Genomic DNA, 22,613 nt, shown 5'->3' with positions numbered 1-22,613 from the left:
TTCATTGACCTAATTTGGAATAAGCTATGGATTTTTTTCTCTTAACAATGTAGATAGTAACACTAACAAGAGATTAAAAATCCTACAATTTACTTTTTCAAAGAATTCATCCTACAGATTTTTCAATTACAACATTTCCATGAACCATCCATATAGTTCAACTTATACAATTAAAATGTTACATGATGCTTTAACTGCTGAATATTTGCACATTATTACTTTTTAAGATGAATATGTTTTTGGAGAGGGTATACATTTTTTGCGTGATCATTTTCTAGTTACCAAAAAGTTCATATGGGTTCAGTTAGGTTAGGGTTAGGACGTGTTAGTTTAGATTAGGGTTAGTTTTAGGGCATTATGGACAGGTATATTAAGGTTACAATTAGGGGATTAGGGAAGGGTAGAATTAAGTTAGGTTAGGAGTGCTGGGGATGGTTAGGTATTGCTTTTACTTTCGTAATTGGCAACAGGACTATAGATTACGGTTAGGAATGTGTTAGGCTAGGTTAGGTAGGTTTAGGGTTAGGTTTTTGTTTTTGCTTTCGTAATTAGCAGCAGGGCTATAGGTTACGGTTAGAGACAGGCAAGGGTGAATTATGTTAGATAGTGTTAGGGTTAGTTTTTAGAGTTTTGATCGATAATAAATTGTGACATTATTGATTAATGCTATTATTATAAACATTAATTAATAATTCATTTAAATGTATGGTAGTTTTAATTTATGCAAGTTTATATGTAAATGAAGTGTTGTGTAAGTGATTCACAAACTTATTTTAGTGGCAATGAAATTTTTACTTTTTGTTAATTTTTGCTTCTGTAGTAGAAAATAATAATTTTCCTTATTGGAATTTATAAATTATTTAGTCCTGTTTATGTATTCATTTTATATACTTACCTGTACATCCATTTGTAATACATACAATTTCTATTGTAATAATATATTTCTTTTTTGGAAATACAGTTTACACACAAATTAAAGGATCATTTTGGTTTATTGTCATAACTTATAAGTCTATGGAAGGGTAAACCAAGAAATTAGTGCATATATAAATCCATCTGTATTGACATTTACCTTTCCTTTAGATGTTGTAGTTTGTAATTAGATTGGTAGATTTAAGTTCACAGCATTAAATCTACATACCTTAACAATCCTCAGCAAGTTGAAGTAAAGCAAAATGACAACTGATCTTCAGGGTTAAAGACGCAGAATATTTTGTACTGCCATATCAATTAAACAATCATAATTAGTTAGTGTTAGATTACAAAATCGATTAGAAAAGTGTTAGGCACTTAAGACAGCAGACTGAGTGTTCTTGCCGAATGATTGACCATCCAATTTTTCAGATTTGCAATTTTTATACTATACAAAACAGCTTATATTTTGTAACAAATATTGATGATATGATAGCACTTAACTCTTTTTGGTCCTTTCCTTAAATTTTTTTTTTTTTTGGCTTTTCTTTCTAGTGACAATTGCATTGTGTGTTGGATAGAAAACAAGACATCAATAAATAATTAAAAACAAGTGTAGTGCAGTGTTTAAAAATGATCTTTCATAAAATTCATGTTTTCAGAAGATGTTGCAGTTTTAAAGTCCTATCTAGCTAATCGGTTTAAGTGCTTACCTTTTCTCCTGAAAACCTAGTGATTTATATACAATCTAGTGTGCTACTGTATGCATAATTCTGAATGGCTGATTTAAGTGATACCTGGAACACTCGTGCCTAAAGCAACAAATGTTACAGCAGTTACAGAATCTTTTATGCCTGCTGTACAGCCAAAATGTGAAGCGACGTCACCTATGACTGCTGTGAGTACTCCAATGCAAAGTATGGAGAATGCAAAGCATAAGTAGCCACAACATACATCTAGCCAGAACAAAACATACATACGAGATAGAATGTTAATAGAACATACATTATTCTTGAAAAATAATGTTTCCGAAATTCATATTTGTATTGTTCACATGGTATTTATAGGAACAGTTTGGAAAACAAAGTTAAACCTATATAGATATTTATGTTATTCATGGCCAGATTTATTTAGTAATTAAGAAAAGAAGGGTTCCAACTGAAGAGAGTACAATTTATAATCCTCATTATCGAAGTAATTTCCTTCCAACATAGAGAAATGATCTAAAATGTTACAAAATCAGTGCCTAATGTTTCCATCAATCGGCACTTGAGAGATATTGCCAATATGGCTGTACCCAGATTTTTTTTTTTTAATCACTGCTTTTGAAAACAATAAATCATCTTTAAACATACCTGCATTTATGCACAGAAAGCTTTCGAAAAATATATTAACTTCATCAGGTCTTTGAACCATTTCTAATGAATTATATGGTTTACAAGTGTATGGCTTCAACCATAATTAATTTATAAGTTTAGATTAGACAGTGGATGAGATTTACCACCTGTCCATTCTACATTACAATTGAGATAGATAAATTTCATTAATAATAATAACAAGTTTTTATTGTAGTAAAGTTTTTTTTTTGCCTTATGATCTTTGCATATTAGCCATGACGAATTCTTATATATGTTGTTTCAAATTGGGGGTTATCGGGAAAAAAGGGCCAGAGGCGACGGTGGGAATCGAACCCACGACCGCGGCGTGAGAGTCTCTCATGCTAACCACTCAGCTACCGCGGTCCCCCAATAGTAAAGTTCATTCACTTACATTGCCAATCTTTATATTTATTTATATTTTATTTTTTTAAGAAACCTTTGTTTTCATATTTATTTACACTAAATCTAGGATGCAGAATTATATGCTCTTTAATCACATTTCATTTTTTTTTTAGTTCTAACTTTCTACCATCACAGCCAATAATGTTGTACAATTTTGTAACTAAGACCTATTTAATGGTTTGGTTGTCTTGCAAAACAGAATAATAATTCTTCCAATTCACTAATTTCGTGGTCCGCTTGACCAATTAATATATTAAAATTAATTAAGGTTTTTAGTTGAGATAAAAAAGTCAATGGCACGAGCGGGATTCGAACCCATGATCCTAGGCTAGATAGCCACTGCTCTACCACTTGAGGTCACGATAGCTCAAGTGGTAGAGCAGCTGCGCATCTAGCCGAGGATCATGGGTTCGAATCCCGCTCGTGCCATTGACTTTTTTATCTCAACTAAAAACCTTAATTAATTGTAATAATTCTTCCATTATCTCTGAAATTGTATGTTAGTTCCTCATTAAATTACAGGGAGTCAATATTTTCTTAGGTGTGTTTCATAATGCAAAAACTGTAGATCCTAGCTGCTATCATTATCCTAAATTTTATAAATATCAGCTAGGAGTGTTTTCTGAGATTTACTAAAACTAATCCTCATCACACTTTTTTGCACTTTTAAAATTTTTGGAAAGCTTGATCCTTCTCCCCAGTGATAAATACTGTAAAATAGTTGATCCCGAAATAGGCCCACATACACTACTCTTAGTAAATTTTCTTTTATCATATCACTTAGTTTTTACAAAATATAACAAATTTTAGATAGTTTTACACACATAAAATTAATATAGTCATTCCTACTTAAGGTAAATGCCTAATAATTTTGTATTGGAAGTATCATGTTGGTGTTTTCTATCACATAAGTTATAACATAAAGTTTGGTTTTTATTTACATTCACAGCCAGAGCATGAAAATAGTCATAAATAAAATCGAAAACACCCTTAAGACTAGATAGTTCTCTATTTGTTAGAAAAGTAGGAACACCAGCTAATTGTAAAAACGGTACCATCCCTATAAACAGACATGACAGATACATTTAGGTGATTAGTTACAGAGAGTAAGGCAAGAATCCACCGCATCGAGTTGGATTTAACACAACACTTGCTGACAAACTGTTTGTTACTATAAAACCCCTACTATCATCCCCACTCAGATCATTATTGTACTGTTAAAGCCAAATCTGTATCTCTTATTGTAAATAAAATTTCATTTTTTAAGAAGCATATAAATAATAAAAATATAGCTCCTATTAATCTGCTTGCACATAGTGGTGGTTAGGTGTATCGTATTCTACATGAGAAATAGAAATAGTGATCCCGCACATTTTTTTCTCCTGGTGCATTATCAATTTGATTAAATGCACTCACCCTTCGACCATATTTCCTAGCTAATACGGTGGTAATTGCTTCAGTTAAAGATGTTTTACCATGGTCAACCAATTCTACCAATGTTTGGTTTTGAACCTTCAAATTTTTAGTGTAGTCCTGACTTGATGTCTGTCTAACAGAAAACTTCTACAAAATTCTAGTGTATTCCCTCAAAAAATTTCTTTTTTTACAAGAGTATTTTAACTAATAAGTTATATGAATTCTTGGGGTGCAAATGTTTTTGAAAAATCCCATTTGTAAGTATGTCGGGTTCCAATGCAGGGCTGCTGGATTCGAATCCAGGAACTTACAGTGATGACCCTAAACCATTGCAGCCACCAACAACCCTCCAGTTTTTTACAAAGGACAGAATGGTCTAGTGTTGAATGCTCTTCTAAGATCTCTTATTACCATGTTTAAACTTACTTTATTTTGAAATGCTTTAAACACTCTTTGCATCAAGTTGTGCATTAGTGATCTATAGAGTAGATCCCCCTTTTGATAACTGAACTGTGATTTAGGGTCTACTCTGTTGTCTTTTTTTGAAAACTGGCACGACTACAACATTTTAGCACATTAGGAAAACAAAGATTGTATGACTTGCCATAATCAATTGTTACTGATTTTTTAAATTGATTTTATTATCTCTGATATTGCCTGTTCAGGTATTAAAAACAAAGAAGCATATCTGTCATACATCTTTAGGTAGTGTTCAAAATTGAATTTTGATTGTGGACACTACTGAGCGAGGATTTTTAGTTTGTATGAGGTTAATATTAAAATTACAATTTGTTTCTTTTTTAACCAAGTGCCAACAAGTTCAGTTTAAGTCCAGTGAATTTAAGAGTTACTTAATTCTTTCTTCAGTTCATTCAACTTTTTTCATAATTTTCTAAGATATCTTATATCAGCATTTAAACTATTCCGATTTGCACCAGTTCGCAAGTTAAGGAGCAGTTTAATCTGATTATTGATAGATTTTATTTCTTTATTGGAATGTGTACTATTAACAGTTCTACTTGTTCGAGTTCTATTTTTCACTAGTATTAACGGGAAAAAATGGTTGAAGATGTGATAGAAAACCAAAATGACTAGAACTCATCACAAACACCATTGAACCTAATTGTAATCCATTGCCAATCAACACTAAACATTTATGGTTGAAGCCATAATTTCAAATATTATTGATTATATTTGTTAACTGGGTAAATTATTATAAATATTTTTAAAGTCTTCATGTTGGGGCACCTCAACCTCAAAAGCTTGATGGGGCTGATGGTTTTACTTTCTTTCAAATTTGCCTTATCCCTGATATTTTATACACAACTGTGTATAATCACGTAGGTTTTCTATTTGTTACAAAAAAAAAGTTAAAATTAGTGGAGTGTTAATGAATACTAATTGTATTACATGATTTTACAAATATGTCAAGTGTTTTGGTTCTTCTTAGTTTGTAACATATTTAAGAGAAATAATTTTTTTTTCAACTATTAAGTACTTATTTAAATTTATCTATACTTATTTATAATATCATTTACCTGTAGGTGGTACAAATGCGAATAAAATCTTCCAAAAGATAGTTAGGACGTGCAGGAAGTAGTCAAAACAACTAGGGGGCTCGCCATCATCGTCATCCCCTGGTAGGAAAAATGAATTATTCGTATATATACATAAAAAAATAATTTTCTAAGAATGTAAGAACCATGTCTAAAGTATCTAAATTAACAACTGTAATTATAAATACTGGTGTGTATTTAAACATGAAAAAAAGTTATAATATTAAGTAAGTTGTAAATGTTTTATAATTTTATACAATTTCTCACCTCCTTTTACTTTTATTGCATCAGCGAATTGTTCACCCCAGGAAGTTGTACCCACAATGAAAGGGGAAGCCCTAGTTTCAACCAACATATCAACTGTATCCTGTAAAATAACAATATATATAAAAAAATATCAAGTGTGTTTACTTTGTCTATGTTCAACGATAGGTTATAAGTTTCAATTAATTTTTAATTAAGGTTTTTGGTTGAGATAAAAAAAGGCAGTGTCACAAGTGGGATTCAAACCCACGACCTTTGGCTAAATACGCCGCTGCTCTACCACTTGAGCTATCGAGACTTTGATCCACTCGGACACTAACTTCCCATTTCAACCCCACCTTTTTGAATTTTCCCTGCTTTTTGCCATTTTTATCTCAACCAAAAACCTTAATTAAAAATTAATTGAAAGAAATTTATTTGGTCAAGCGGGCACGAAACCTAATAAATATAAATAGGTTATAAGTTTTAACAATCTAAACTTTTAGTATTTACTTTCCCTAGGATTTTGATTTTATTTTTATTATAACCTGCATTAAAGTTTATTAGAAATTATTATGTTTTTTACTGGAGGAAAATTTAATTAAGGGATTTTGAAAAGTAATAAATAAAAGGTTTTTAATTCCATGATTTTGTATACTGGGCACAATAATTTTTTTTTTTTAAACAATTAATACGTGTATAATTTCCTCTGTTAGCTAAAACCTATGTGCACATGTTAGGCAAATGTTAATAAGTTGTCACTAATTTCACTCCATAAATGTTGCAACACTGCACTCAGTTGTTGCAGGTCAACTGGCTGCAGATGGTGATCAAAAAGCTTTCTCTGCAACGCATCCCACATGTGCTCGATGGGATTGATGCCTGGTGACAAAGGGGGAAGGGGCAGATGGGAGATTCCCTGTTTTTCTAAACATTGATGAACAACTCTCCCTCTATAAGGTCTGGCATTGTCCTCCAGAAATCGAAAATCCCTGCCCGTGAGATGATTTGAAGTATTCCCCGTTAATTTCTTGGACATAACGGACTGCGGTGAGGTTGCCTTCAACAGTATAGAGTACAATTCGTCCTCCAGTGTAAATCCCAGACCATTACGCCGCCTCCTCCAAACCGCACTGAAGGGAGCATGGGGCATTGTACGCATCCCAAGTTCTCGGTAGGCTCTTTGGTGCCTGCTATCATTATACAGTCATAAACACGACTCATCAGTAATGCTCGCTGCACCATATCCTGAGATGCTGGAGGCGGGTTGTTGCTGCAAGTTGTCTCAAAGGGGCATACGATGCAAAGCCAACTTCCCATAAATGATTAAGAATCGTTACAGGCAGTTGATCGTTGATACAGGCCTTGCTACAGCATCTTTTTAGGATCTGGCAGGTGCTACGGAAAGAGTTCCTACTTGCAACATTGGCAATATTTCTGTACTCCTTTAACATTTTAATGCACTAGATCCACTACCAGGCCTCCTATTGGCACTTTCAATATCTCAGGATCGGGCTAAAGTCTGGGAGAGACCACGCTCTGAGAAGCGCCAACTGCTTCTGCGGTATCCACTAGCCAGTAACCACAATGACTCATTATCACAATAATACTAAAACTTCTTGTACAAGATTCAAGATTTCCATTGTTAAAGAGAATACAACTGAATTGAAATGGAGAAAAGACAAGAAAAAGTGTCTGTTTACAAAATGAGTAATCTTCATGTTTTCTATTCTAAAGTAAATCTGTCATTACGAGGATTAACATTTGTTTGTTTTTGGTTTGTATTTTCTATTTTGTTTTATCCGACTAACAAGAAGATAGCGGTTAATTTAATTAAAATTAATACAATAAGAATAAATTACAAACATCCCTATTCATTTTTGAGCAGTTTATATACAGGGTGGTGTTAACAATTTTTTTTTCGGTGACAGTACATCTAAAGTGAGTATAATGCGAAACTTCTTGTTTAATAAAAAAGAGTATGAGACAAACATTAAAAAATGAAAAAAAAATTGAATATTCAAATAGACCTTTGGAAAGCACATAACATTTTGACCTTTTTATCTGGTTTGACATATTAAAAATGTAATATAAGGGAGCTAAGAAGTTGATCCAAAATTACCATTTTGCAAATTTCATGATCTATGTGTAGTTATTTTGTAAGTAGACTGGTAATTTTTAGAACAAAAAGGGACTAATCTAAAAAGAAATTCGGTACTAAATCTAAAAATGAGGGTCAATAGTTGGGAAAAGTACGTTAGAATGGACAAAATTCAGGTTTTATGTAAAGACACTTATTTTTTTTAAATAAACATTTTAAAAAAATCGTCACTTTTGAATGGATTGAGAAAAAAACATGAGATTAAGGGCATTCTACTCCGCTTTATATGTACAGAAATTTTTGTTTGACACGATGAGTTGACCACCTTGTACATAGAGGCCTGACCATCCCAAGTCCTAAGAGTAACCATCATAATTGAGAAAAGTGCTCTAAGTGATTTCAGTTTATTATGTGTAGCTTAGCATCGAATGTGATAAAAGTGGTGGAACATTTCGTGGACGAGTCTGGTGGCAAAGGAAAAATATATTATTTCAATACGACTGCCAATTTGCACTAAATAATATCACATTGGCAATCGAAACATCTGAAATTGTGGCCAATCTTTTAGATGGTTGTCAAACAGCACATCCAGCAATTAAATTGACATTGGATATACAAAACAGAGCTGTTTGATTTATTATTTACTTTGTTTTTTATTAGCTTAAAGTTGGGTTTTGCAACGATTGTAGTCTTGTTCTTTTTGTCTGTATTTAGTGTTGTTTTTTATCTGATAATTCTAATCAAGTTATTTTATAAATAGGTTTTACCTTAAATTCGAGACTTTCTTTTATGGTGATATGCAGAACAGATACTTCTCCGAGAACTGGTAATCCTTCTAGGGCAACTTTTTCTGCATTGGGACTCTGATGACCTCTGAATGAACTACGTAGCGGATTCGTGCCTGGAAAAAGTCAGGAAAAGTCAATATATTGAAAATTGTGAACACTGTACAATGATCTGTTTTCCTTCACAACTTAGAACTAATCTTTAAATTATAAATTTCTTCTTCTTTTTTTTATAGTTTAGGTCTCATTTTTTTACACTTTATTCCTAAATTCTTTGAAATTAATAACTTTGATCTTATTTTTATAATTGTTTTATTTTATAATAGTCTTTACTCACAAATAAAACATATATTTAATTGAACAGGACTTCTATCGTGGTTTTAAAAATAAGTACAAAATCTAATAATAATGTAATTTGTTTCAAAAGAATTCTGTCATAAAGGAAAAAAAAGGAAAGAAATAGAAAAAGTAAATTGACATTAATAGGAAGAAAATTAAGTACTGTCTCAAACGCTCCAATATTAAATCCCCAATTGTGAACTGTTAACACTACTAATTTGTCTCGGTTAAATTGTACTAAATCACGCATAATTTTACTCACTTGTTTCAATAACAGGCTTGCTGAGGTGAACTGTCAGCGTGGAGTTACGTTCGTACGAATTTTCCGATATCACCCTCAGCGGAATAATTTTCCTGGAAAATAATGCATCATGGGGTTAAAAACAAAAGAAAATACTACACAATTACATGCAACATAAGATATGAATAACATGTTGACAATTCAAACGCAATCAATATTCCTACATTCAATTTTTAAAAACCGGTATGATGATAATTGTTCAAAAAAATTTAAGTTTAATTTATTATATTTAATGGCCAGCTCAATCTAAAGTCCTCAGATCCAATGTAAATGCTCCTTATTATGTCTCAAATGCTACCCTCCACAACGACCTTCAAATTCCTTATATCCAAAAATTTATTCCCCAAAAGTTTACCAAGTTTCACAAAAAACTCTCCCACCATCCAAATAGTCTTGCCCAAGCCCTGTCCGATAGAACCCATCCCTACAACTCCATAAGGCGTCTTAAGAGGAAATGGCCCTGCGACCTCCTTTCCGTGTAAACTGTAAAAAAAAAACATAAACAAAGTGAAAAGGGAGGATAACATTGATTATTTTCTCCCCTCAATGTAAATAGTTGTACATAAGTTCATGTATCCGCAAATTACTATTGTAAATAATTATTACAGATTGTAATAAAAATAAATAATAATAAAAAAATGGCCAGCTGAATGTGTGTGACCAAAATGTAAACAAATTTTAGGCCAAATGAACCTGACAACATTTTTTTGTTACATATTACTTAAATTTGCTGTTACTGGCTATACTAATAGCGCTGTGTATGAATCAACCTTTTTACAACCTTGTGTATCAAATATAATGTACCATGATGACCAATATTAGTCTATTGTGCAATCTCAATTAATATCTAAAGCACTTTGTTAAACTTAAAGCTTGTTATCAGATCTCAAAGCTTGTCCCATGTTCATCAGGCCTTCCATGTTAGCAGACTCCCTTCAAAGAAGTATAGTTTTAATTTGTGTTTCAAAAAGAAGCAAAGAACAATATTGATTAATATTTAACGACGCTCGTCTTCGTTAGCTGGTTTTAATTTGTAAATGGAAGTAATTTGTTTTGGCTGAATGAAATGAAGTGAAGTTGGGAGGGAAAACAATGATTAAAAATGCGTAAGCTATAATGTAATAATTGTACAACGCTTAACTTTTTTGTTTTTTAGACAGGAATAAGGAAAAAAGGTTTTATGGAATTAAATCCATATTATGCATTAATACATTTTTTTAATTACTTGTATTCGTTTACGTACTCTTAGGTATATAATTTTTCAGATTAGTCAAAAGACAGATAAAACATACACTTTCATTTATTTATTTATTAATATGGGGTATACACAATTATAAGAAAACATGGAGAGTATATAGTCAATTTAGAGCACAGAGTAAAATTTAGAGGAATTAGTGAAAAAAAAGTGACAAATCAATACCAAATACATCAATGCCAAAGTGTAATAGTAATAGTAGTACTGCTGTACAAAATTGTATCAACTTTTTTTTTCACTTTCTGTAAATGTTGGTCCTACTCACAGATCTGTTGTTTACAACTATTCTTATTTCAAGCATTAAATGATCATAATCAAGTTGAAGGATTTACAAACACGTCTCGACACAAATTGTAAGAATGAACCCGCTGATCCACAAAGCTAGTTTTGGATGCAGATCAATTTCGAACATGCGAAGAATGTGAATTACACGACTAAATATTATCTTATTAAATACTGTAAGAAAATTTACAATTAGTGATTAATTTGAATGTCAAATATTATTTAGGTACATGTGTAAAATAGAAGGTAAATCAAAATTCACTAGTTTTCGTGGTCCGCTTGGCAAATTAATATTTTCTATTAATTAAGGTTTTTAGTTGAGATAAAAAAAGTCAGTGTCATCAGCGGGATTCGAACCCACGATCTTCGGCTAGCGCTGCTCTACCACTTGAGCTATCAGACCACGATCCACTCGGAGCTACTTCACAGAAGTCACGATAGTGGTAGAGCAGCGTCGTATCTAGCTGAAGATCGTGGGTTCGAATTCTGCTCATGACACAGACTTTTTTATCTCAACTAAAAACCTTAATTAATGGTAAATCAAAATCTATTATATTATTTGTTCCATATTTAATTTTACATTTTTTTAATTTCAAATTTAACAAACCAGTCTAGTTCCCTTCATTTGTTGAAACTGCGTAACGCTGTTTTTTTTTCTTTACAAAACAAACCTATAAAACTAGTAGTGTCCTTTATAATTCTAATTCTAATTCAAATTCTCCATGCTACAAACTTGCGATAACAATAGATAAAATAATTAAAACCCACACCAATTTCAACCCTACATTCGGTGTTAACAATTCTTGATTGATGATCGGTTAAAGAACATAAATGTACCAAACAACTCTGTTTTAGTGCCACTTGATGTTATTAATTTATTTACATTTATTCATGTTAAAGAATGTAGAATAGAATGCACTTTATTTTTTCAAATAAATTACAACATGATGGGACAAAAAAATAACTAAGTGTTCCACAGCATGGATTTTACTCTGTCTGCTGGAGGAATGCGTTTCGCCCCTTATAAGATATAGTTATATTTAAAATTTATAGGACAAAGGACTTTCTCGCTGCATGTCCTGCACTTTCACACCTAAGGTTTATATAATTTAGTAGAGATACACTAGATGGCAAGACAATTATATGCATGCTGTCTTCCCACGACTGCCATATTTAGAAGTAACTGCATATAATTATTATTAATTTTTAAGGGCGTTTTAACGGCTAAGGTCATTTCACGCCCTAACATCCAAACCTTCTATCTTAGGTTAGCTATATCTCTTCTGAGTGCTATAAAGCTCTGACTCCAAACATTCACTCGTAAACTAATTTATCCTATTGCCATCCAAGCTTTAATTTTTCTTTTTTCTTTTTAAAATTCTTANATATCACATGTTTGTTGAGTGTTCTGATTTCATAGAGATATTTGTGAATTTCTAAGATGTAAGGGTCAACCGATAAATTATTTCTGATTGCTTTGAGACCACTTTTCGAATCAGAGCAAATAATGGCATTACAAATTCCTGGCGATTCCTTTATAATGCTCAATGATCTTCTGATTGCATGAAGTTCAGCTGTGTATACACTAGCCTCATTTGATAGAGACCAGCTGAGGATATACTCATCAGCAAATATCCCACACCCTACACCAATTTCATTTTTAGACCCATCGGTATAAAAAACTTTATAATTGGGATAGTTATTTAAAATTCGCAAGAATTCTGCCTTGATCATCAGAGAAGGTGTTTCTCTTTTGTTCAATATTATTATTATTACTATCTAGGGTAATTACACATTTTGCTATTACATAAATGTCATTATTGCTCATTGCAAATTTTTTGTTTTGTTTATTTACTTTTAATAATAATATTAAATAATAATTCCTTAACTATTGTATACATAGTTACTACTAATATTTTCTCTTGGTGAATAGTTCTTTCCCTTTTAATGGCCAACTCTGGCAGTCGGCATTAGCCATGCCATACGCCATTACACTTTGTGTGCCATTCAAAATATAATTTGTATGTGTTTTCTTTTTAAAATAAAAATTATTTCAATCAATCAATCACTATAGGACAAAGTGGCAGAGAAATAGTATAAATAGCAATGTTTAGTATTCAATGGCCGCTAATTAATCATTATTTATAGATCGTGAGATACGGTCTGGTGTGATGTAGGTTTAGAAAAACATTTTCTTTATCGTGCCAACGTTTTGATCTTTATCGAGATCATCTCCTGGGCCTGGGATTTATAAACATTGTTTAAATTATACAAAATACGTGTAAGTTGTGAATATGAATTTGTACAATGATGTAGACAATATAGAAATTTTAGGTTTAATCAAAGTATTTTTACTCACTCAAAATGTGTATTTTCTGTGTTGATGTGTCACTGTTGTGTGTCGTGTTGAGAATGTTTGTGAGAAATTAATGTTTTTTGTTTACTACAATATTAAACACGGGTAAAGGATTATTACACAGAATCATTTCTCTAAGTCATGAATCCTTTCACCTAAAAAATATTCAAATATACAAACAAATCTTATATAACAACAACTACTCTAAAAACATAATCAACATAATCATAAACAATTATGACTCAGCACTGCACAAAACAACATCTTCCCACAGTTCACAACACACCATCGACACAATCATACAAAGACAAACCAATATACATGTCCATTCCATTTGTATACACATTGTCACACAAATTAAGTAAATTTCTCTCCTCAGAACATATTAAAATAGCTTTTAAAAACCATAAAACAGTACATACACTTTTTTCCAAAGTCAAAGTCCCAACTCCAACAGCCTACAAATCCGATGTAATTTATAAAATTAATTGTATGAACTGTCCATTACATCGCAATATCTAGGAAAATGGAAAACAACAACACATCTATGACTGTAAAACACCAAAAACCAATCCCACAGCATAGGTCACACACCACTTTGAAAAACAACACGACTTTGATTTTGACAAAATACAAATACTAAACACAGAAAAAACAAATACAAACGCAACTTTCTATAAATGGTTTACATTAACAGAGACACACACAGCATTAATTATAGAACATGCAAACTCAGCCATAGCTACACCAATATAATAAAGAAAATAAGCGACACGAGCAGGATTCGAACCCACTACTTTACAATACGCCGCTGCTCTAACCACTTGTACCGAAGGATGTGGGTTCAAATCCCGCTCGTGACACTAACTTTTTCTCAATGAAGACCTTACATAAAAAGAATAATTAATTGAAAGAAGTAATTTGGTCAATTAGACCACTAAACATAATGGAGTTTTTTATGCTCAAATTATTAAAAATTAATTTAAATTATTTAAAAAAAAATTTGGTTATCCTGGCAACAAATGTGGAACAATGTAATGGACAACAAGCTAAAAGAAATAAAAAGTAGTGTTAGTCCTTGGAAATCATCAATTAGACAATCTAGGTTTGATGAAACGGTGTTAACAAGACTAAGAATTGGCCATACCCGTCTTACTCATGGTTATTTGTTGTCACGAGACCAACCACCCAAGTGTCAAAACTGTGAAGAAATCCTAACTATAAAACACTTACTAATAGACTGCCCTAACTATAATAACAGCAAAAGAATCTTAAATATATCAAATTCAATAAATCAAATATTAGGAAATCAAAAAGAAAACATTAACAAACTATTTCAATTTTTACGAGTTAATAGCCTAACTAAGAAAATTTAATTCTCATTATAAATATTATGTATCAAGGCGGACATGACCCTAGTGGTTGATCGCCTTTATAAAAAAATAAATAAATAAACCCTTTTTTTTTATTTCTCTTTCCTTCGTTATCATCCTTAATAATTAACTACCTTTCCAATATTGAATGCCGAATTACAAATACAATCCCCATTCTCGACTTCATTTGAGTTAAATAAAACCGCCTATGATCAAAGAAAATTTCCCAGATTTCCGCGTTTCCCACCCTGTCGGAATCATATAAAAACAGCAGAATACAAATTCACGTTTTAGAACACTTACACACAAAACCAATATGACACCACAAGAATAGCAAACAGCATCACACTTTACGTGAGTATGAAATACTTGGTTCAAAATTTATATTTACATCTTAAATTGTATTTTTTCCAATCGACAAAGTTTTGTAATTATTTGGAGATCGTGAAATGAGGTCTGGTGTGACGTAGGTTTAGAAAAACGTTTCCATCTTTATTGAGATTATCTTCAGGGCTTGGGATTTATAAACATTGTTTAAATATATAAATACACGTAGGATGTGAAAAAATGAATTTATACAATGACAGAAATTTTAGACTCAATCATAGTATTTGTACCCGCTCACTGTTTTGTTTTCTGTGTAGATGTGTCATCATTGTGCGTCGTGTTGAAAGTGCCAGTGAGGTATTGCTGTTTTATGTTTATATACGATTTTGAAAGGGTGGGGGAAGGAAATAGGGATATAAATTAATTTTTATATTAGGAACTTCTTTGAGGTGAAAGGAGTCGACAATGGGAAAAATGGGTAATGGTTCGGCCAGATTATCCTTTTAGGATTATACAGTTAGGGAAAGGAAAGCCAAATTGTTGAAGAGTTAGACTATGTAGAAATGTTTGGTGTATGGAATGTAATGAATTTTTATATGCTGTATTATATGTTTTGTGTGTTATATGTATGTTACTGATATTGATATCAATAACGTACATATAACACATTTGATTTATGATATTAGCGTAGCTGCGACTGAGTTTACATGTAACTGTTCTGTAATTGATGCTGTGTTTATCTCTGTTGATGTAAACCATTTTTAAAAAGTTACGTTTATGTTTGTTTTGTTCTGTGTGTAATATTTTTGGATTGTTGAAGTCAAAATTGTGTTTGTGTTCAAAATGGTGGGTTGTTAGTGCTGTAGGATTTTGTTAGGTTTTTGGCAATCATAGATGTGTTGTTTTATTCTCTTATCCAGATATGGGGATGTAATTCTGATGCAAGTTGCCGGACAATTTGTACAGTTGATTTTGTAAATTATATCAGACTTATTTGTTACAGGTGTCCGATCTTTAATTTTGGAAACAAGGGTGTGCATAATTTTCAATTAACTAAGGTTTTTAGTTGAGATAAAAAAGTCAGTGTCAGGAGCGGGTTCGAACCCACGACCTTCGGCTAGATACGCCGCTATTCAACCACTTGAACTATTGTGAATTCGATCCACTCGGACACCAACTTCCCATCTCAACCTCACGTTTTTAAATTTTCCCTCCTTTTTGCCATTTTTCAAATGTCGTGTAATCTATTTTATTCTCGGCGACAAATGAAATGGCCACGGAGAGCTTTAGTGAAGATATACTTAATTTTAATTTATTAAATTCACTAGTTTTCGTGGTCCGTTTGACCGATCGATATCTTTCAATTAACTAAGGTTTTTAGTTGAGATAAAAAAAACTAGTGAACACGAAAACTAGTGAATTTAATAAGTTTAAAATGAAGTATACCTCCACTAAAAGCTCTCCGTGGCCATTTCATTTGTCGCCGAGAATCAAATAGATTACACGACATTTGAAAAATGACAAAAAGGAGGGAAAATTCAAAAGGTGGGGTTGAGATGGGAAGTTAGTCTGATAGCTCAAGTGGTAGAGCAGCGCTAGCCGAAGATCGTGGGTTCGAATCCCGCTCGTGACACTGACTTTTTTATCTCATCTAAAAACCTTAGTTAATTGAGAGATATTGATTGGTCAAGCGGACCACGAAAACTAGTGAATTTAATAAGTGTGAATAGTTTTATAGTTTTTCAGGCTATTTTAAAGTTGTCAGTAGAAAGAAATGTTTTTAATTTGTGTGATAGGCCGTGAACGAATGGAATGGATGTGTATGTTGGTTTGTCTTTGTTTGACTGAATTGTTGCAGTGTTATTAGTGATAGTAGATGGTGTTAGTGTTGAATTGTATTGGGTTGTCCGGAAAATAATGCAGGATTTTAAGTTTTCATTAAAAAAAATCTATATAAAATATTCTGTTTACGTTTACAGGATTACTCATTTGTATGAATGTCAACACTTATTAATCCTCTTCCAAATGATATTGTTTGTTTACCTCTGTAGCATTCCGCTACTTGGAAATAATTCAGTCATCCTTATAATGTCAAAGCGAGAATTTCGTACGATTTTCTTTTACGAGTTTAAACTCGGCCGAAGCGGAGCCCAAACGGCTAGAAACATTAACCAAGTCTGGGGCGAGGGTTGTGTTAATGAGTGCACTGTGCAAAGGTGGTTTAAAAAATTTCGGGAGGGAGATTTCAGCCTTGAAGATGAAGAAGGTCGTGGAAGGCCTTCCTCTCTTAATGATGATGTTCTGCGATCAGTGGTGGAAGAAAACCCCAAAACAACTGTTCGAGAACTTGCAGAGCAACTCAAAGTCAGTAAAACGACCGTCGCTGACCACCTCAAGGCGATTGGAAAAGTGAAAAAACTCGAAAATTGGGTTCCACACTCATTAAACGATCGCCAAAAAATCAGCGCTTTGATGTTTGTGCATCACTTCTTTGTCGAAACAAAAATGACCCATTTCTGGCCAGAATTGTTACATGTGACGAAAAGTGGATTCTCTACGATAACACTAGACGTTCTGGACAGTGGCTCGACAAAGGAGAAGCTCCAAAGCCCCCAACTCATCAAAAAAAGGTAATGGTTACGGTATGGTGGGCTTCATTTGGTTTAATACACTACAGCTTCTTAAATCCTGGCGAAACCATCAATGCTGAATCATACTGTAACCAAATTAATACCATGCATCAGAAATTGGCAGTAATGAAGCCCTCTTTGGTCAATCGGAAAGGGCCCATTTTGTTGCATGACAACGCTCGACCACATGTGTCACGTGTAACGTCACAAAAATTATTGGAGCTTGGCTATGAAACTTTGCCTCACCCACCCTACTCTCCGGACCTCTCGCCTACTGACTACCATTTTTTTAGACACCTGGACCACTACTTACAACACATAATATTCAAAAATCAAACGGAACTGGAAAATGCATTTATTGACTTTACGGAATTAATAAGTTACCAACACGTTGGGAGAAATGTATTGAGAGTATGGGAAATTATTTTGATTAAAGAACATTGCTTTAAAGTAACTAATTTCTTTTTTTTTGTTTAATACCAAAATCCTGCATTATTTTCCGGACAACCAATAGTTGTATTTTATTCTGTTGAATAGGGTTATATTTGTTAAGTAGGATATGTTTGTGTATCTTTATGCTCTTGTGGTGAAAAGATTCACGGCACAGGGTAATAATTCTGTTAAGTAGCACTTTAGCCGTGTTTATTGTTGTTTAAAGGGGATGGTGTGTTGTAAAGTTGATGTATCGATCTGTGTTTCTTGGTTTTTGATACCAATCTGTGATTAATGTGTCATCTGGTTTTTTATCACGAGTGTATCTAAAAATGTTATATTTTTGTTGTTTTCGATTTCATGTGTAAATTGTAAGCATAGGTGAGAGCTGTTAAATGTATCTAATGATTGAAATTTGATCTGTGGGAACTGCTGTCAATATATCATCTACGTATTTAGTGAGGAAGGGTAATGTGAAAGGAAGTTGTGGTATAGCTGTGTTTAATAGATGTGCCATAATTTTGTCTGCAAAGTATCGGGCCTAAATTGCTACCCATGGCTATGCCCAATAGTGTTTGTAATAATGATAGTTGTATGAAAAGTATCCGTTAATACATCAGTGTCGAACCATTGTTATGAACGGATTTTTTGATAGACTTGTATGTGATGTTAAGCTGGGTCATTTATCTTTAATAATGTTCAGCGTTGTTCCTATTGGAATGTTGGTGAATACTGATGAAACGTCTCGGGATATGAGAGAGAGTATTGTGAGGGGATGTCAATTTTTTAATTTTGTTAATCAAATGAAATGAGTCTTTTATTATATGTATTATCTGTGAATTGTTGAGTAAATGGTTAGGCATTTTGTCAAATTTTATGTAGGGGAATTTACAAATGAAATTATTGGTCTTAGAGGGTGTTGAGGTTTATGAAATTTGACAAATCCATATAGTTTCAGGGCCGCTGGAGAATTGTTTGGAGTGATTTGTAGGTGTATATGTCAATTTATTTTTGTTTACGTGTTTCTTGAAGGATTTTGTTGGTCTGAATATTGAGTACTCTGGGGTAGTGTGAATGTAATTTATTGGCGTGAATATTAGTCGCTTCTTCCGTAATATCTTCGATGAATATCGAGTAATAATGGAGTAGTGCAAATGTAATTTATTAGCGTGAATATTAGTCGCTTCTTCCTTAATATCTCCGATGTATATCGAGTAGTATTGGAGGTAATTTATTAGCGTGAATAGTAGTAGTTTCTTCCGTAATATCTCCGATGAATATCGAGTAATAATGGGGTAGTGTNTATATCTCGACTGACGAACTCCTGACGTAGAGAGGGCGGCTTGCCATAGGATAATGAAAAGACAGAGCCAATTAACACAACATTTCATGCAACGCTTAATAGTCTTGAACATGGCTGTCATAAAAATGAATTAGTAGTGTAGGAAGGGAAAAGAACAAGAACAGCAAAGAATAAGAGGGCTGGCGATGATCAATCTATGCTTTATGCTGATTAATGTTGTTTCTAATATTGACTTTAACAAGAATCTGAATTAATTCGTTTGTTAAAATTAAAGCAAATTAAACGAGAAGAGCACTGACATTGATTTAAACATTTGGTAGTTGTAATTATTACGAAACAAGGAATGTACAACATGTCTTAGAACAGAGTTAACAAAACATCTAAAAAGAATTCTTGTTATCTCACCTAATTTTGTTTCAGTCCAATTACAATCTAGGAGAAACACCACGTATTAGGCAGAATTAATGAATATGGAACGGGAAGAACTTTTTTCTCGACTACTTTCTATACGAGGAGGAGTCATGTTTTATGCAAGAGGATAGATAACTATCCCATTTACAATACAAGACAGAAACACAGAATAAAATTTAATTTCTATTTACATTTATGTGTTCAAATTAACCGAAGAACAAACAATTTCAATTCGTGAAATAAAATCGAACATAAACTCAAGAAAGGACATGGGAGAAATGTTGAAAAATTTGCACAAAAAATAAAAGCACAATGGATAAAGTTGACAGAATTACCGATATAATAGAAAGAGCTTTAGAAAAAACAAACATATCTATTCCTCCAAAAAAATACCCTCCCAAACCAGTACTGACAGTTTAATTTTTAACTAGATCCTTAAACCGATCTGGATTTAATAGTTGAAAAGGATAGTTCAACGCACAAGGTGTTTTTTGTAGTTATCTGGAATGCGTTAAAAAATTCATGGTTCCGCTTCCACTGCACGGAAAAACTTTGAGTCGTGTATAAGTAAGCTAAACCCATCAAACCTTACCACACCTAACTTAACTCCTGTGCACCGGTAACGTGAAATCAATGGTGGATACCGGACATCTGTACTGAGGTCACACGAGATATGGAGAAAAACACATACTTCGTCTCCAAGTTGGTCGTTCGACATCCATGTTTCCGACAAAAAATTATGAGCTGAGAGAGGGATTGGACATCGAGTCGAAACGGCATTCGTCGACAGTCCAAAAGGTTTTTCATTCTAGAATGACTTTGGCTGAAATGGCATTAATGTTAGTACGTGATAGCCCAATTTTATGAAACGAAATTCGCGACGTAAGTCCAAAATCCTCTATTTATTGCTCATTATTCCGAATGAAAACTTCAGAGCCCTCAAAAGGCAGAAATAAAAACTCTTCTATATTATTATAAACATTTGTGCAGCCCGTACGCTTCATCGCCAAAGAAATATATATCGTCAATTGGGACTTATTGCACCTGGAATACATCTTCTGGGATACAGAGTTCATTTTTCAGTATTCATTTCCATACAGAACATCATGTAATATGGAATATGGATGAATCACCATGGCGCGGCGTCCTTCCTATAATTTGTGAAACAGGCCTAAGGCGCACAAAGTATATATTATGGGACAATCGTTCAGTCGTGCGGGTTTAGTGCAGCCACTGCCCCCTGCTTTAATCCTTTTCAACTTTTCACAATGTATTTTCTGTTACCTTCTGTATCAGTTTCCGCAATTTTTGTACGGTTTTAAGTTGTCAGATCAAGTTGATCAGTATAGAGGGTTGTTATTTTTCTCCATTTCTGCTTACTGAGAGGAAGGTCGAATTTTGAGATGTTGACTTCTTTGACTGTTTTGCACGTAGTGAGTTCATCCAGTGTGTAGTCATTTCTTTCCCGACCATTTGGTCAGTTTCGCTATTAGCATACTTCTTTAGTGCTGTGAGAGCTGCTCCATACGAAACTCTTGCATTTTGCATCGAGTCCCCAACCGCGACCGATATTCAGAAGACGTGGGTTGGTGACGAGAAGCCGTTTGATGCAACCCCGCATATAAAGCTGCCATAAGTCAACCTCCCGACCTTCGATGGCGAAGTGACCAAATGGTAGTAATTATCGCTAAATTCATGTCCGACACATGGGAACCTAAAACATTACTTTTTAATTCCTTGGTAGTTTCTCTCGCTCTAAACTGTTCTGAACATCGAAGAAATAGACAAAGAGCAAACTAAATTCCACAAGCAGTTATAACACCTTCCACGAAACCTTCTAAATTGCTTTATAAGGTGTAGGAAATTGCCTACACACAGTCACATAATTTTTAATAGAATTAAAAAACTTTGGTTAAAGGTTTTATCATTGCCGGATGACAACATTAAGAAAATGTGCCATGTTTGGCTACTTAGCTTAATAGGGGTGGAATACATTCCTTCTAATTGAACAGTTATGATCATCCAACGCTAACTTTGAAGTGCGGACCTCCAGTGCTCCTTAATTATCAGAGTCAGAGAGTCAAATTTGGAGTTAAAAATGAGTGAGAATCAGAGTTTGAGTCAGACTGAGAGAACTTTAGGAGTCAGAGAGTGAGTGACAATCAAAATCTGAGTCAGATGGAGATGGAATTTAAGTCATAGAGTGAGTGGAAATCAGAGACTGAGACAATTGGAGAAAGAGAGAAAATCGGAGTCTGAGAGTGAGTGGGAATCAATCTGAGTATAGACGGGTAGAGAGTCGGACTCAGAATATGAGATAATCAAAATCTGAGCCAGATGGAGAGTTGGAGCCAGAGAGTCAGAGTTGGAGTCAGTGAATGTGTGGTAATCAGAGTCTGATGGGGAGAGAGTTGGAGTAAAAGAGTCAAATTTGGAGTCAGAAAATGTGTGAGAATCAGAGTCTGAGTCAGACGGAGAGAACGTCAGGAGTCAGAGAGTGAGTGAAAATCAATGTCTGAGTCAGATGGAGATGTTATTGGAGTCAGAGAGCGAGTGGGCATCAGAGTCTGAGACAATTGGAGAAAGAGAGAGAATTGGAGACTGATAGTGAGTGGGAATCAGTCTAAATGTAGACGGGGAGAAATTTGGACTCAGAACGTGAGACAATCAAAATCTGAGTCAGATGGAGAGATGGAGTTTGGAGTCGGATAGTCAGAGTTGGAGTCAGAGAATGTATGGGAATCAGACTGAGTCAGAAGAGGAGAGTGTTGGAGTCAAACATAATAGAAAAGAGGAAAAGAAAAGTTTTT

The 22,613-nt window shown here is 33.4% G+C and overlaps 1 protein-coding gene across 2 annotated transcripts in view; it reads right to left on the bottom strand.

Annotated features, from left to right (window-relative positions):
- LOC106667204 (sodium/calcium exchanger 1) overlaps window positions 1–22,613 on the bottom strand; it is a 131,324-nt gene that overhangs the window by 5,704 nt on the left and 103,007 nt on the right. For both annotated transcript variants that reach the window (XM_014395010.2, XM_014395011.2), the window contains exons 2-5: window positions 9,396–9,487; window positions 8,777–8,910; window positions 5,933–6,032; window positions 5,648–5,746 (exon numbers count right to left, since the gene is read on the bottom strand). In XM_014395010.2, coding sequence (XP_014250496.1) covers window positions 5,648–5,746; window positions 5,933–6,032; window positions 8,777–8,910; window positions 9,396–9,487 — 425 coding nt within the window. The remainder of the gene's footprint in view (window positions 1–5,647; window positions 5,747–5,932; window positions 6,033–8,776; window positions 8,911–9,395; window positions 9,488–22,613) is intronic.

This window comes from Cimex lectularius, unplaced genomic scaffold (assembly GCF_000648675.2).
Source record: "Cimex lectularius strain Harlan isolate CLEC.00 unplaced genomic scaffold, Clec_2.1 scaffold27, whole genome shotgun sequence".
Taxonomy (NCBI): domain Eukaryota; kingdom Metazoa; phylum Arthropoda; class Insecta; order Hemiptera; family Cimicidae; genus Cimex; species Cimex lectularius.
This window is presented reverse-complemented; position numbering and strand designations above follow the sequence as displayed.